Genomic DNA, 18337 nt, shown 5'->3' with positions numbered 1-18337 from the left:
TCGTTGACACTTCACAAATTACTTGTAAATACATATGGCTCAAATTTACCGTTTTATCCCTTGTAATTACATCTAACTCCTATAAGTACCACTAATCCCTCTAATAAACAATTAGTCATAGTCCAACTATAACTAAACTCCTCTTGAACCAGGAAAGGGTATGGGCTATATTGTTCAATAGGGAATGAGAGAATTGTTTCTTATGTAGTTGTGTTCTCAACTCCCCAATCAGACAAATCCCCAAAATGGTAGACATATTGAGTCGAAAAAACTGGCCGCTCATCTATGCACATGAAACTACTGCCCTCATATGTAGGAGTGTACAATTTACTCAAGATTAAGATCAAATCACTTATGATCATCCTAGTGAAATGTAAGTCTCCACTAGTAATGGTGTTATAAAGTGAGACCACTCATTTTGTGGTCCGGTCTTATACAAATTCTTTGTAAAAGATACCCCGCTCACATGTTTCCAAGTGAATGATTAGGATCATATCATTTGTATCACTTTATGACAATTGTAACAACTATAAAATGGGTTGTATACATAGTGTCCCTAAGATAAGGTAACTGACCTTATCCATCTACTACATACCGTTCAGGTTATTACTTAAACATGATCTACCTATATGTCTCCACATACATGTTTAAGTTGCATCTAATAACCTTAGATCTTAGTTTATTGGTTTTGGGTTAATGCAACTAAATGTCAAATAAAATACAACTTATTTTATTAGATAAATAATATGTTTGTACAAATACAATTTACAAACTATAAGACCACGAGATTTAGGGCATCAACCTTAACAAAAATAAAATAAATTAAATAATGAATGTAAAAGAAAAAAAAAAAGCAAGAAGAAAAATGAAGGTGTACTCAAAGGTGACTCAACTGGAATTTTCATGTCACCAGAAGTTTGAAAATTATCAAGAGCGGGTTCAAAAAATTGGCCATCATGGTCAAAAGTATCCTTGGACATTTTTGCTCTTTTCCAATGACAATGTTCTTAGCTTTTATGTATTCATTAGATTGATTTGAAGCACCAGATGGCTGCATTTCAATCAAGCGGAGTTATTTACCCCGAAATTAGCTCCACTTTGTTTGAGAAGTTTGGGTTAAGTTGAAGGAGGAATCGTGCTATCTACCAATCTATATGCATTCTCCTTCAAATATACCCTATACTTGTTTAGCCACCAAAATTCAAAGCGAGCAATGACATGATCCTGAGTATCCGATGTAAGAGCTGGAAGAAATACTTGAGACTTAGCACCACGATGGACACAAACCCTCCAATGGTGTAAGATGTTGTCCATTTTAACCTTCAGGGTGTTCCCAAGTTCGTTTGGTGTATCCTAATAAAATCCAAATTGACGACCAAATCGATACAAACTATAGGGTTTGATGATTAACCTATCTCTGCAGCGAGAAGATGCGTGGCATGACCTAAGGCTTAAAAAGAATGAGGCGGAGAAAAGTCCGAGGTGCCTTAATTTCCCATGTATTTGTTTCAATCCACATGTTGAAGATTCACGTGTCAGGCTATAGATTCACCCTTTTGAATCAATTTTCGAGCTTCGTATTCATCAAAATATATGGCTCCGCCTTCGCTAGAAAAATCAACCATTTTGGACCCTCGAACTTCCACCCGTGTTTTATAATTAGTATCAAAATAGTAGACCAACCTATTAGAAACATAATGCATTGAAAAACAAGCATCCATATACCCCATTGGAGAAGTTTCCTATGAGACTTTACCCATGGTAGATATTAGTCAAAACAAGGATTGCTAGGCTAAAGTGATTCCTTCAGCCATTAAAAAGGTGGCTCTAAAAACACTAGGTCGTACATGGTTAGCATCCCCTTAAAAGAACACATAGGCGCAGAACCAAAAGGTCAGGAAGGCCACCAAATATGTTTGGTCCCACCATTCCTCTTCAATGTGGAGCTCACGAAACAAGTTTTCCTCTTCTTCTGTCCAATTGTGATATCTATTGTTCATGATATCTAGGTTGTAGGTCGAATTGGAACAAGAAGTTTTCTTCTGCTTTCGACAAGGTGGCTTTTTCGTACTTCTAGTCATCCTTAAACTAAAAAGAAATCCAAGAATTGATCGAAATATGAGAATGATCTGGTTGAGTAACCGTTAGCATGTAATAAGCGTGAAAAAAAAATATTCACAACTCTAGGGGAGATGTTTACCTCCTTACATTGATCGGTCAACTCTTCAAGGCAAGGGATGACCTCTTCATAAAATCTTCCTCAAATGAGTAGACTACCCACGGTCCAAAGATCCCATAGGGTGATAGATAGTTTTCCACCTTAGGTATGAATGGTGTTAGTTGTTGGATATCAAGCTTCACAAAAAGCACGAACCACGTCGTTGTTACGATCGTAAGTGTAAAGGGAGGCCAACACTGTATCAAGCATATGAGATTTATGGAGCAACCTCTTGTTGCAACCAATGAAAAATTCTAGACACTCCCAATAGGCCACAGTGAAGGTAAATTCCCTAAGAATGGTTAACATAGATCCCCATCGTGCGACACCATCTATCATGTGGCGCCCATATGTTAATTTAGAGTTCAAATTGGGTCTTAAGGGTGTATAGTAGACCTTAAAAACCACATTTTAGAAGCCGAATTTGAGCTTAAGGATCTTCCTACGAACCAGTCTGATAAGGAGAAAAATCCATACAAATCGGGTCTTCTATCTGTTATATTATCTGATAGAGGTTCTCTATTAAAAAACTGACCTTACTTCTTGTAGATTAATTATTATCTTCCAAAATAATTAGATGCCTCTTGGAGTGATGAATACTTTCTCTAAAGTGCACCAATGATTCTACAAAAAGGAAAAAAAAAAATCAATTAATTTTGTGTTAAAAAAAAGGGACTAGTAAGTTAAAGATAATCATGGGTCTATAATTATAAAATAAAAAATAAAAAATAAAAAATAGGGATACAACTCTACAACAAAGGATGTGCTAGTGTGTCTCACCCTAAGTTGGCTTATGTGGCAGTTTCACAACAAAGGATGGGTTAGTGTTTCCCACTCTAAGTTGGCACATGGGGATGTAACCGTTTCACACCAAAAGACGAGCTAATGAACACATATGGAGATGTACCTATACAATAAAGGATGGACTAGTGTGTCACATCCTAAATTGACTTATAGGTATTTATATGTACATGCAAAAAAAAAAAAAAATTCACATTTTACAATATATACAGAAATCAACCGAGCAAAAATAGGTTTAAGGATAAGTCAGTAAAATTGAAAAGAAATCCTTCACGATTAAAAAATGAGTAAGAAGTGAATAATAAAAAAAAGATGCGAAAAAATGCAAGGAAAAAGAGTAAGGAAATAAAAAGAAAAGAAGAGAGAGAGGTAAAAAAAACCGTAGAAAAAAGGAAAAGGAAAGAAAATCGTAAAAGAAAAAAAAAATAAGAAAATTAAATAAAATTTAAAAAAAGAAAGAAAAAGGAAAAGAAAAATGGAATTTCTAAAACCCTAAACTCCTTTTCTTTCTCAAGCCGCCGCCTCCACCCCCAACTTTCTCTCCATTTTCCATTTTCCTTCTACTCTCCATCTCTCTGGCCGACAGTAAGACAAACGGCGAGCAAATGGCGAGCGACGGGCGATGGTTCTCTTCGATCCAGCGCACACGCACGGTGAGCAACGGCGGCCGATGGTTCCACGACGATCGGCGATCAGAGCACAGCATGCGACGATCGGCGATGGTAAGACAAGTGGCAAGCGAATGGTGAGCGACGACCGATGGTTCTCTTCGATCCAACGCACAGTGGTCTCCGATGGTTCTCTTTCCGATCCAGAGCACATGCACGGCTAGCAACGGCGGCGGATGGTTCCACGAAGGCCAGCGATTCCCTCTCCGATCTAGCGCACAGTGCACGACGAGCAACGACAGTCGATGGTTACACTATGGCCGGCGATTTCCTCTCTGATCCAGCGCTTAACACCGATCTTTTCACCAACGCAACCAGAAGCCGATTTGTTCACCGATCGCAGTAGCAAAGAGAAGAAGAAGAAAAAAAGGTATGGATGTAACCCAAGAAAAAAGAAAACTGAAACGGGGAAGAAAAAGAAAGAGAATTTTTTTTTTTTTTAATAAGGTTTTTTGATATATAACGACAAGGAAATTTTTTTTTTAAGACTAGGTGTTTGAGGAAACATGCACGGCGAGCAACGGCGGCGGATGGTTCTTGTTTTTAATAAAAAAATATATAAATTTATATACAACATATGACTAATGACTAAAATTTCATAAAATTAAGATGCTAAATACCAAATATCTATAATATTTATTGTAAACTTTAAACAAAGACAAATATCATAAGAAAAAATTAAAAATTCAAAAATTAATCAATACAAAGAAATTAAACTTTAAAAGGAATATATATATATACAAAATTTGTGTTTGATTGGGTCAACCAAAATTTTTTTAGCCAACCCACAGCTCCCAATAAAAATAGAAAAAATCAACTCAATCCAACTCAAGAACAAAATTAACCCAATCTTTATATTGGTTGACCTGCTTATCTTTTTTTATTATTATTTTCTTTTAAAAAAAAATGTTTTGACTATTTTTTTTTAATTGTAGATGTACAACAATATTAAAACTTTTAAGAATTGGTTCGCAAATTCCTTCGTTATTAAACTTAATTATATATTTAATATATAATAAAAACATCTTGCACTCATATTAAAAAAAGTCATGATATTAAAGAATATTTACAATTAGTTCTTTAATTTACAATTTGAAAATTAAAATTTACATGAAATTTAAAAACGAACCCCCTAGCCCTTATCTTTCATAGGGTTGTCTTCATGTCCCTCTAAATTAGGTTCACCCGGTTGTCGCTATCGTCTACGACAAATACGTCTTCGATCGGTGTCAGCAACATTGAGTCTTCTTGTTTGTTGAATAATACATTCTACGTTGACTAATGTTTGCTAATACATTGAACCCAATTTTGGTAAGTTGTTCTGCACTGAATATTGTTAAACATATAAAATTTTTCTGTACAATAAAAAAATAAATATTAGACAATATTCATATCATATATATGGAAAATATCTGATTTTAAATCTCTTACCATGCAGTAATAGTAAGTGTCGTCAGATGTGATAAATCGCCTCGTGATCGAATTGTACCGAGTAAAGTAGTGTCTGATACAGCTGGTCCATTTGTTAATTCTCTCTGTGCACAATATCATGTATAATTATTTCGCATGGATTCGACGCCAGTCTTGGTCGTACTTACCTCTCAAATCGATTTGATGTAATACTGAGAGTGTATAGGACAACGAATGTATTGTTTGCCGCAGACCAAACTGTCTCAACATGATCTGGATGATGTCACTCTACTATATGGAAGCATATAAGAGGGCTAACGGTCAACTAGATGTCTTCACCATCACGACAATAATCAGGTAAGGATGACCAAATCTGTTGTGTGTATGGCGTCTAGATAATCTGACAAAAAAAAAACCTTATATGTATACATTTAAAATGTTTTAAATATTCATTTATATAACAATTTGCTACCTGATTGTGCATCAGCATGTCAAATATTTTTTTGTACACAAGCAATATATTTGTCGACTGTTCAGAGGCAGCTAATACATCATTCCATCTAAAATTATAAAAATATAATAAATTTATATTCTTACATAAAATGGTAATGAAATAAATATATAAATGAAATAATACTTGGCACTAACTGGACGATGATCTGGGGCCTGTAGCTCGACTTGTGGTGCTATAATTGGAAATCGATCATAAGCTCATACTTGTAGTAGTATCAGTGGCTCCGCTATTTCCAACGCTTGTACATTGGAAGCCCGACAAAGTTCTCTATACAACCATGCAAGATATGCACTATCCCATGAGTATGTACCAGCGTGCTCGAAATCAGACAATAGTGGGAGGAACATAAGATGCACTGGAGTATTTGACTTGTTAGCAAACAAAAATCCTCCAATAAGCTACAGGGTGTATGCTCGTGCATATCTACGTACGCTGATGTCGTTGGCATCGGGAGTTAATTCTGGAAACTAGGACGCCAACCAAGGGATACTCAATCTTGATCCTTTCAGATCCTCTGGTACACACCTGAGAGCTCTTCACAAATATTCTTCCAGTCATACTATAGTGAATCTGTCAATGGTTGCCCTTCCACTTGTAACCCAAATTGTATGACAACATCCTGCAGCGTAATCGTACATTTCCTACAAGACAGATGAAATGTGTGAGTTTCTGGTCTCCAACGCTCAACTAGAGCAGTAATAAGGTACCAATTAAGCTGGATAAAACCATGTTGTGCAACCCCAAGAAAATCTTCCTACTGAACATAGGGAATAGTGCGGTGATCAAATAGGATAGTATGTTGTGCAGTTGCCTCCCTTCTCCGACAACTCAACATTACAGTGGAAGAACTATCCCATACTGTTTGTGAACGATGCATATTTTGTTGATATAATTGTACAGGATTATAAGGACCAGACTCCATTACCTAAGAAGTTCAAATTACATTACATAATAAAATCCATGACATAAAAAGTACATAAAAAGATGCAATTACATCAAATAAATTCATTATACGTACATAAAAAATACAAGTACACAAAATATACAATTACATGAAAAATATAAGTACATAAAGAGTACAAGTACATAAAATATACAAGTGAAAAAAAAAATACACCTAATGACCCGAAGATGAAGCACCCAGTATACGTTGTGGACAAGTGCGTCTGTTATGTTCTTCTCTCTTACAAATTGTACATCGCACTTTTTGGCTTGCCTCTCTCCAATCCATTTCATTATGAATGCACGTACTTTTTGGTCGACCTTGTTCTCTTAGTAAGTCCACATTTGGACGAACTTCTATAAATATTAATTCTGGCCAATAATCTGAGTGTTGAATTGGATAGAAGCGGCCTTCATAACAACGTTGAAATTGGACAATTTGTAGCATTCATCAATAAGTGGTAGGTATGTCATACGCATGTAACTATAAATTGCAAATACATGGAAACATGGAATCTTGAAGGATTGCCACTTATTGCAAGAACATGTTTCTTCTTTCAAGCTCAAAACTTGGGTGTGTTGTCCTTTATAGGGAGAAATCATACTTATGCCAGTTTGTATTTCGAAAGTTTGATTTTCCCTGTCAATGGATGTCACCGTATGTGCAGATGCTCATTTTGCCTCACCCGTCTATAATTAACATTATAGTCATATTGTTTTCTTAATGGCTTCTTGGAGTAGAGCCACAGGTACTCTTTGATCAGCTCTAACCAAATTTTGAATTTCAATACTTATAAAATTTGAATCAAGCTATGAATGATCTTGTGTCAATTCTGAAAACAAACATGAGTGTTCTCCTTGAAGTTTGGTGATTTCGAACAATCCATGAGTTTTACACTGACATGTCCGTAACTTCCAAGCACAACCGTCACGCCATGATTTACATTTAACATACCAATGATCTTGATCTGATTTCACTACAACAATTTTGTAATGTTTTGTCACGCAATATTTTTTTATAGTAAGTTGTAAATCTTCTTTGATATTAAATAACATTCATTTTTGTATTAAACTATAGTTATCTACACCTATATTCCTTTCTTCCAAAGTAGATCCTAGTTCGCACGTTGAATTTTTCACTTCCCAATCTATTTGGGTGAACAATTCCGACGGTAGCAACTCAAGATCATGTTCTCTACTATTTTCGTTTCCCAATAATTCATCAACTTCAACGTCAATGTCACTATCTTCATCATTTTTAGGTTCAAGAATAACTAAATCTTCAGGACGCATCGACATATTTATTATGATTTTTTCAACTGTTATAGTTGACAAAAAAATATGTTAATATGTCAATCCAACAAAATCTAATTTCTAAGTTCAACATATAAGATCTAAATATTATACATTTAAATCAACCTAAATCTAAGATTCTATACATTTAAATCAGCTCAAATCTAAGATTCATAAACTATACATTCACTCAAGGTAATCGTGTAAATGTATAGTTTATGGATCTTAGATTTGGGCTGATTTAAATGAATAGTTTATGAATCTTAGATTTGGACTGATTTAAATGTATAATATTTAGATCTTATACGTTGAACTTAGAAATTGGATTTTGTTGGGTTGACATATTAACATATTTTTTGTCTAACTATAACAGTTGAAAAAATTATAATAAATATGTCGATGCGTCCTAAAGATTTACTTATTCTTGAACCTGGAAATGATGGAGATAGTGATATTGACATTGAAGTTGATGAATTATTTGGAAACGACGGTAGTGGAGAACATGATCTTGAGTTGGTACTGTCGGAAATGTTCACCCAAATAAATTGGGAAATGATAAATTCAACGTGTGAACTAGGGTCTACTTTGGAAAAAAGGAATATGGTTGTAGATAACTGTAGTTTAATACAAAAAGGAAGGTTGTTTAATACCAAAGAAGATTTACAGCTTACTGTAAAAAAATATTGTGTGACAGAACATTACGAAATTGTTGTAGTGAAATTAAATCAAGATCTTTGATATGTTAAATGTAAATCATGGAGTGATGGTTGTGCTTGGAGGTTACGGGCATGTCGGCATAAAACTCATGGGATGTTCAAAATCACCAAACTTCAAGGAGAGCACTCATGTTTGTTTTCAGAATTGACACAGAATCATTCACAGCTTGATTCAAATTTTATGAGTATTGAAATTCAAAATTTGGTTAGAATTGATCATGGAGTACCTATGGCCTTACTCCAAGAAGCATTTAGAAAAACAATATGGCTATAATGTTAATTATAGACGGGTATGGCAAGTCAAGAGAAAAGCATTGATTGTTGTGTTTGGTGATTGGGAGAAATCATATTCAAAGCTTCCGTATTGGTTGAGTGCTTTTGTTCATTACAATCCAGGAACACGAGCAGATTGGTTTTTCCTTCCGTCTGATGTGCCAGGTACAACTATTTTAGACGAGTTTTTTGGTCATTTGGTCCTACAAGAGAAGGGTTCAATCATTGTAGGCCATTAATCTAGATTGATGGAACTCATCTCTATGGAAAGTATAAGGAAAAATTATTGACAGTCTTATCTATTGATGTAAACGGACATATATTTTCCCTTGCTTTTGCTATCGTCGAAGGTGAAATTTCGTTCAGTTGGTCATGGTTTTTGTGGGCATTGCGTGAATATGTTACCCAAAGAGAGGGTATTTGCTTGATTTCTGATACGCATAAAGGCATTCTTGCTGCAATTAATAATGAAGAAATTGGTTGGAGTGAACCCAGAGCGTATCATCGATATTTTCTTCGCCATGTTGGCGGTAATTTCAATACAAATACAATCAAAGAAATTAAAAAATTTGATGTTTAAGGCTGGAAATCAACACTAAAGGCCTAACTTCATTCAATGCATGAAAGAATTGAAATAATTGCACCCTGAATGTCTTAATATTTTTGAGACATTGACTTGGAAAAATGGACTCAGTCACATAACGGTGGGTACCGTTATGGATGGATGACAAGCAATGCAGCTGAATGCATGAACGGTGTTTTCAAATGTGCTAGAATGTTACCAATTACTTCTTTGGTTAGACGAACATTCTATCGCACAATACTATATTTTGAACATCGGAGACAAGAAATCAGTGAAGCACTCGATCGTGGGGATATGTATACAGAATATGCCCTAGAAAAACTTAAGAGGTGGGAAAAACGAGCATTTTCACATACGGTGACATCTATTGACAGGGAAAGTCAAACTTTCGAAGTACAAACTGGCATAAGCATGATTTCTCCCTATAAAGGACAGCACACCCAAGTTTTGAGCTTGAAAGAAGGAACATGTTCTTGCAGTAAGTGTCAATCATTCAAGATTCCATGCTCTCATGTAATTGCAATTTGTAGTTACATGCGTATGGCATACCTACCACTCATTGATAAATGCTACAAATTGTCTGATTTCAAGCGTTGTTATGAAGGTCGCTTCCATCCAAATCAACACACAGATTATTGGCCAGAATTATCATTTACAGAAGTTCGTCCAAATGCGGACTTACTAAAAGAACAAGGTCGGCCAAAAAGTATCCCATTCATAATGAAATGGATTGGAGAGAGGCAAGTCAAAAAGTGCGATGTATAATTTGCAAGAGAGAATGACATAACAGACGCACTTGTCCACAACATACACTAGGTGCTTCGTCTTCGGGTCATTAGGTGTACTTTTTTTTACTTGTATATTTTATGTTGTTGTATTCTTTATATACTTATACTTTTCATGTAATTGTATATTTTATGTAATGAATTTATTTTATGTAATTATATCTTTTTATATACTTTTTATGTATTTTTATGCCATGGATTTTATTATGTAATGTAATTTGAACTTCTTAGGTAATGGAGTCTGGTCCTTCTAATCATGTACAATTATACCAACAAAATACACATCGTTCACAAACAGTATGGGATAGTTCTTCCACTTAGTGTTGAGTTGTCGGAGAAGGGAGGAAACAGCATACTATCCCATTTAATCACCGCATTATTCCCTATGTTCAACAGGTAGGTTTTCTTGGGGTTGCATAAATTGGTTTTATCCAGCTTGATTGGCACTTTATTACTGCTCTAGTTGAACATTGAAGACCAGAAACCCGCACATTTCACCTGCCTTATGGGGAATGTACGATTACGCTGCAAGATATTGTCATACAATTTGGGTTACAAGTGGATAGGCAACCATTGACAGGTTTACTACAGTATGACTGGAAGAACGTTTGTGAAGAGCTCTTAGGCGTTCCCAAAAGATTTGAATGGATCAAAATTGAGTATCCCCTGGTTGGCGTCCCTGTTTCCAGAATTACCTCCCGATGCCGACGACATCAGCATACATATGTATACACGAGCATACATCCTGCAGCTTATTAGAGGATTTTTATTTGCTGACAAGTCAAATACTCTAGAGCATCTCATGTTCCTCCCACTATTGTCTGGTTTCGAGCACGCTGGTACGTACTCGTGGGGTGGTGCATGTCTTGCATGGTTGTATAGAGAATTTTGTCGGGCTTCCAATGCAAAAGCGTTGGAAATAGTGGGGCCACTGATACTACTATAAGTATGGGCTTATGATCGATTTCCAATTATAGCACCACAAGTCCAGCTACAAGCCCTAGATCATCGTCCACTTAGTGCAGGTATTATTTCATTTATATATTTATTTCATTACCATTTTATGTAAGAATATAAATTAATTGTATTTTTTATAATTTTAGATGGAGTGATGTATTAGCTGTCTCTAAACAGTCAGCAAATATGTTGCTCGTGTACAGAAAAATATTTGACATGCTGATGCACAATCAGGTAGCAAATGTATATATAAATGAATATTTAAAACATTTTAAATGTATACTTTTTTTTTTTTTTGTCAGATCATCTGGACGCCATACACACAACAGATTTGGTCATCCTTACATGATTATTGTCGTGATAGTGAAGACATTTAGTTGACCATTAGCCCATTTATATGCTTCCATATAGTAAAGTGGCAACATCCAGATTGTGTGTTGAGATAGTTTGGTCTGCGACAAATGATACCTTCGTTGTCCTATATACTCCCAACACTACACCAGATCGATTTGAGAGGTAAGCACGAACAAGACTGGCGTCGAATCCATGCAGAATATTTATCCTACTGGCATGGATGACATGATCGTTGTGCACAGGGAGAATTAACAAATGAACCAACTGTATCAAACAACTACTTTTCCTGGTACAATTCGATCACAAGGCAATTTATCACACCTAACGGCATTTACTATTACTGCATGGTAAGAGATTTAAAATCAAACATTTTCCATATATATGATATGAATATTGTTTAATATTTATTTTTTTTATTGTACAGAATAATTTTATCGGCGATGTTCAACAATATTCAGTGCAGAACAACTTACCAAAATTGGGTTCAATGTGTTAGCAAACATTGGTCAACATAGAATGTATTATTCAACAAACAAGACGTTGCTGATACTGATAGAAGACGTATTCGTCGTAGACGACAGCGACAACAGGGTGAACCTAATTTAGATGGACACGAATACAACCCCCATAAGGGATAAGGGTCAGGAGGTCGTTTTTAAATTTCATGTAAACTTTTATTTTCAAATTGTAAATTAAAGAACTACTCATAAATATTCTTTAATATCATGATTTTTTTTTTTAATATGAGTGCAATATGTTTTCATTATATATTAAATATATAATTAAGTTTAATAATGAAAGAATTTGTGGACCAATTCCTAAAATATTAATATTGTTGTACATCTACAATTAAAAAAAATAGTCAACACACTTTTTTAAAAAAAAAAAAGAAAGAAAGAAAAGGAAAAAAATATAAACAAATTATGGTTGAGGAGCGAAGGCCTAGATTGAGTGATTTTCAACTACGTTTTCTCACTCTTATGGTCTTCAATTTGTGAATTATTTGTTCATGAATTTAATCTTAATTGATTTAGATCTCGAGTAAAATCTTTTCAAATTAGGAAAGGGAAATTGAGCAAAATGACCTATTGGAAGTTACCTTTTGTTTTTTTTGACTTATTTTTTTAAAACAATTTTTTTTTTTTTTTTTACCCCCTTGAGAATGAAAATGATGTAAGCATGGGTTTTTGACCCCCTTGAGGATGAAAATGATGAAAATGATTTAATGAAAATGATTTAAGTATGGTTGTATAATTACTTTTATGCCTTTTACCAACAATCTACCAAATTAATTCACGTCTTCTATCTAAAATTAATTTATCAAAAAACCATTAATAAAAAAATATTCATATAAAAAATTTACATTTTCCATAAAATGATGTAAGCATGGTTGTCTACCCGGTCGGATGGACCACGGGCCAAAAAACATAATCAATTTTTTGTTTTTAGTTTTTTTATTATTTTGCTTTTTCCTTTTTTTTTATTTTGGTTTTTATTTAACTACATTATATCAATATATTTTTTTATATAAATTGTATGAAAATGCCTCGTCTTTGGATTTGTTTCGGTGGCATTTAGAATGAAAGGGAAAAGGATTTCGATGGAGAGAAGGAGAGTTGCGGGGGTTGGACATTAAGTTGGGCACGATCTATACTGAATTCCTGACTGAAGTTTATAGGATAAGTGGTATAATGTCATATGAGTATAATTTTGTTATAAGATGTATACTTCAATTGAGATCCAAAGCCCCTACATTTGTAATTCAGAATGATAAAGATCTACACACATTCCTTGCATAGGAAGAGGTCTTAGTAATAATACTTCTTTACGTATCCACGCTTCTAAAGTGTTAAACAAATCAAAGATTTCATCCAAAAAATTCATATGTCCGACGAACTAAACAAATCCCTTCAACATCTAGGCCAGTACATTGGAAGATTGAGTCGAATAGTCCATTTTCCCCCACATATTTTAACCCATCACTTACTTCGTCGTCTAGTAATTTGGCGACTCATAACTTAGGGGATAATGTAGACCAAGGTCAATATTTCAATGTTGGTCTTGGAGGGAAAAGAATGATGGAGACCAAGGTCAATATTTTAATGATTGGTCTTAGAGGGAGAAGGGTGATAGAGAGGAACCCAAGATTAATACCCACCATACACCTCATGCAGAAGAATGAACAATCGAAGACTACGAAGGCTCGTCACATGCAACGGGTCGTGACTTGTCACATCCTTCTAGTGGCACCCATGTTAGTCTTATTCTTCTAAATATGTGCAAGTTGGTGACATATTTATATCTAAGAAGGATTTAAAGATGTGGTTATCTATGTTAGCAATTAGAGGTAACTTTCAGTTTAGGGTGAAAAAGTCGACCACAACATTATAGAAAGTTATATGCTTAGTTGAAGAATACAAATGGAGACTTTGAGTCATTAAATTGAAAAATTGTGAAATATTTAAGATCTCTAAGTATGACAATGTCCACACATGTAGAAATGAAATATGACTAACGATCATAGACAAGCTTCTAGTTAGGCTCTCGGACATTTAATTTTTTCAAAGTTTAAAGATGTTAGTCGTTCATATAGACCGAAGAACATTGTGAAGGATATAAAACAAGAGTATAGTCTGAGTTTAAGTTACGACAAGGCATGGAGGGCAAGGAAAGAAGCGTTAGTGCTTGTTTGGGGGTCACTAAAAGAATCGTACAAGAAGTTAACTAAATTTGGTGAAGTCTTATAAATTGAAAATCTTGGTTTAGCATTTAAATATGATCTGTAGGAAGATAAATATTTCAAGCACGTATTTATGGCTCTTGGTGCTTCCATTAGGGGGTTTCTGAACTGCATTCGCCATGTTTTAATTGTAAAATGGAACACATTTAAGAAGTAAATACAGTGGTAAGCTTCTGCTTGTGACTGGGGTCGATAAAAATAATCAAATATACCCAGTCGCGTTCAGTATATCTGGTGGAGAAACTGATGAATCTTGGGTGTGGTTCCTTCGACAATTAAGATGTGCAATTAAGCAAGTTCATGATTTGGTTATCGTATCAGATAGACACTCTAGCATAAAAAAGGCAATTATCATGATCTTCCCAGAAGCATTTCATGGAATCTGTATCCATCACTTGAAAGTTAATTTATTAGTTAATTTTAAGAATAAAGATATTTTGGATATTTTCAACAAAACAGCCAAGGCAAGTCTGAGTCTGTGCTCAACTACCATTGGAGTCAATTTGCAGGGTATCCAGGTGCACGCAAATACCTAGAAGATATTGGTCTTGAGTGGTGGGCTAGGGTGTACCAATGTAATAGAAGGTACAATCAAATGACAACAAATCTCACCAAGTGCATAAACAGAAGTTAAAAAATGCACGACAGTTACCAATCACGTCATTTCTAGACCATATTAGAGCTTGGTTGCAGGATTTGTATAATAGACGTCAAACGAATGCATCAAGCAGTACGTCAAGACTGTCGGACTATGCGATGGCAATAGATCGTGACGCGGCAGACAAAGTAAGCAGACATGAAGTTAGGCCAATTGACCAACATGAGTTTGAGGTGATAGATGGAGGTTTGGGAGGTCGTGTAAATATTCACGCAAGAACATGCACTTGTCGCAAGTTTAATTATTATGAAATCCCTTATTCACACGTCATTGTTGCATGTAGCGTTCAGAATATTGATCCTACCTCTCTTTGTTCACGGGTATACTTTATTGATGCAGTGTTGGCTACGTATGCTAAACTTATACGACCATTTGGACAATTTCGGAGTGGAAACAATCATCGGCCTTCGTCGACGTTGAAACATTGCCTCCAAAAAGATTCCAAGAGTAAGTTGCACACGAACAACAAGATTTCCTTCTACAGATGAATTTCGCCAAGTCCACAGGTGTTCTAGATGTGGGCAACGGGGTCATAACAAAACAACATGCAATCAACCTTTTAATACTGTCGAGTGATGTATGAATTTTTTTTATTTTGCATGATATTTTTGGGAATTTGGATGATATTTTGCAATCATTGATATATATTTGTTGTTTTTTTTGCATGCACCCGACCTGAAATTGGTATATATTTGTTGTTTTTTTGTATGCATCTGGTAGGAAATTGGTTGTTATTTACATGCGCCCAGCTGGGAATTGGTGCCAATTTGCATGTGCCCGACCGGGAATTGATATATATGTGTTGTTTTTTGCATTCGCCCAGCCAGGAATTGGCACTAATTTGTATGCGCCCGATCGGGAATTGGTATATATGTGTTGTTTTTTGCATTCACCCGGCCGAGAATTGACTCTATTTGCATGTGCCCGGCCGAGAATTGGTATATACTTGTTGTTTTTTGCATGCACCCAGCCGGAAATTTGCGCCAATTTGCATGCGCCCAGCTGGGAATTGGTATACTTTGATAATTTTTCCGGCTAGAAAACCACTCCCAACTATAAATTTTCATTCATCACTTTAACCATTAATTACAAAAAAGTTTACAAAGTTCTAAAATAATGCTCTATTTGCCCAAATCTGAATGGCATATTGTCTACGAAAATATTGCTTTCTATCTTGTGTTAAGGTGCCCATTTTGGACCCTGTTACATCATATTCGAAAAATTTATATGTGAACATACCACAGTCACCGCTCTCATGTTGTTGAGACCTGAAAGCATCTCTGCGTAAAGTCCAACGATCAATTAGAAGATTATGAGACTCCATTACCGCACCAACAATAAGTAGACCGGGAAAGTTTTTGCACACTAATCTCATTTCACATTCCAAGTCTGCATTCAAATGTAATGCAATCAATGAATCGAACATGATTAATTCTCTGACCTGGAAGTCTGCACAAACAAGCACCCAGTGCATCCCAGAGAGGTTGAAAGGCATGTAAACAGCATCGACGTTGCTCCAAGGTACATCGTAGTCAGTGTGTTTACCATGAACGTACTTTAATACCTTTTTTTCCATACTCCAATCGATAGTATGGCGATCGCGTCTTAAGAAGTTCTAAAGCAACGAGAAAATCAGACAACGTTGAGTGCATGCACCTATGGACTAATATATAGTGTAACTATAATGTCAGATAACGTACGGTAACTACAATGTCAACTATAGCAAATTTTCGAAGACACAAGTTCGGTTAGGCTTGCATTTTCATTTTTATGAACATAAACAATGTGTCTATTACCTGCACGATAAGAGTATTTAATTAAATAGGGACACATATACACACACGAGAATCTTCATTAAAGGTTATGTACCTCGTCATTCATCCATTCGAACGACGTTAACAGACTATTAAACCATTTTTTATCTATTTAAGCATATGCATTCCTTCGAATCATCGCAGCAGGGTCTACGTTGTCCATCCACTTTTGAAATTTAATGTTAAGATCATCAGGTATGTCAACGAGGGGATTGTACTTCTATTGCATTTTTTCCTCTTCCCATACTTACTTGTGTCCTTCCATGGTGTAGTTAATTTCCAAGAAATTTTCTTCATTTAGCCACCGCGACCTTCTATTACATTTACATTTTTTGTGTCTTGTGAACTTATATCGACAACCTACACAAATAAATTTGTAGTGAACTTATAAAAATAATGTTGTTCAATCAACCTACACAATGATGGCTACACTTCTATGTCAATTATAGATTTATTCAATCAAATAAATAATAAAATTTCAATTATTATTCATTAATTACAACAATAGAAGGACAAAGACGATAAGAACATATTAAATAGGAAAAACAATTATTATTCAAAATTTCATGCTAAATAGAAAGACATAGACGATAAGATCAGACAACAAGGATCATAATGATATATCCTAACTTCTGAGCGACAATATTACATCAACAGTTTTGGTCGTTAACTTCTCAACGAGGTCATACCTCGTCCTTCCGTCCATCAATGTCGGGCCCTTCATCTACAACATCATCACCTGGAACCGCCACAAGTACAATATCACCACCTACAACACCTACAGCTCCATGAGAATGACCATCCCTATCACCATCGTTTGTCACAGCATGATCACTCATACCTTCATGGTCCGCACCTCTAGTGCAATCAACGTATTTTCCCTACATGCATAGTTATTAGACACCTTTTCCATGCATGCTTAGTTATGAAAAGAACAGACAAGAAGGATCATAATGGTATATCCTTACTTTTGATAATTGTCGCAAGTACTTCTTAATGCTTTTTAGGTCACGTTCCAAAATTTTCACGCAACGATCAAGACGTTTAACTAACTTAATCAATCTGCTGTACTTCTTCCGTTTCTTCTGGGACTTCCCATCATGTCTTTATTGATTATCACTATCATTAACCTCCTTAGTGTTCGAAGGTCCAGCAACATCGCCATCATTTGTGGTAGAGGTAGTTCTAGTTGTGCAAGTGGTGCAAGTAGTACAGGTGGTGCAAGTAGAGGGATGGGTGGCTTCATAACACGATTCATAAACTGAATCTCTTCCTCAGAAGGAACGAGTTGCAATGTAATCCTTACATACAAAAAATTGTAATCATGAATAAATAAACTAAGAAGCTATAATCTTCAAAATAATTCTAACCCAAAAAACTTAAAAAGGAACATATTGCATCTGACCCGAAGACTTCGTCTCTAATCACTCCATATGGAGGAGAATGTGAGCATGACTATCTCAAAATGTGTGTATCGCATTGTCATTCAATCTGTTTGCAATGCGTCCGGATAATGATGAAATCGTTTCATATGCCCATACCTATATGAAATGTAAGTGTGTATCAGTGATGTACTTTTATGAATAATTATTAAATCAAACTAATTAAGTT

General features: G+C 35.2%; 1 protein-coding gene and 1 long non-coding RNA gene across 4 annotated transcripts; both read right to left on the bottom strand.

Moving 5' to 3' along the window:
* Window positions 1–787: 787 nt before the first annotated feature.
* LOC120074272 lies at window positions 788–3371 on the bottom strand. Of its 3 annotated transcripts, XR_005480942.1 has the most exons (4): window positions 2999–3371; window positions 2754–2842; window positions 2201–2672; window positions 788–2088 (listed from the first exon to the last, which is right to left on the bottom strand). It is a non-coding gene; the product is annotated as an uncharacterized LOC120074272 (long non-coding RNA). The 3 variants fall into 3 exon arrangements; XR_005480941.1 differs by having other exon boundaries at window positions 2754–3371; XR_005480940.1 differs by having other exon boundaries at window positions 2201–2842.
* Window positions 3372–16020: 12649 nt separating this feature from the next.
* Window positions 16021–17565, bottom strand: LOC120073583. The gene is made up of 2 exons (XM_039026404.1): window positions 17416–17565; window positions 16021–16527 (listed from the first exon to the last, which is right to left on the bottom strand). Exons 1-2 carry the CDS (start codon window positions 17563–17565, stop codon window positions 16021–16023), a joined length of 657 nt encoding a protein of 218 aa, XP_038882332.1.
* Window positions 17566–18337: the final 772 nt, after the last annotated feature.

Source organism: Benincasa hispida, chromosome 3, assembly GCF_009727055.1.
Source record: "Benincasa hispida cultivar B227 chromosome 3, ASM972705v1, whole genome shotgun sequence".
Taxonomy (NCBI): domain Eukaryota; kingdom Viridiplantae; phylum Streptophyta; class Magnoliopsida; order Cucurbitales; family Cucurbitaceae; genus Benincasa; species Benincasa hispida.
This window is presented reverse-complemented; position numbering and strand designations above follow the sequence as displayed.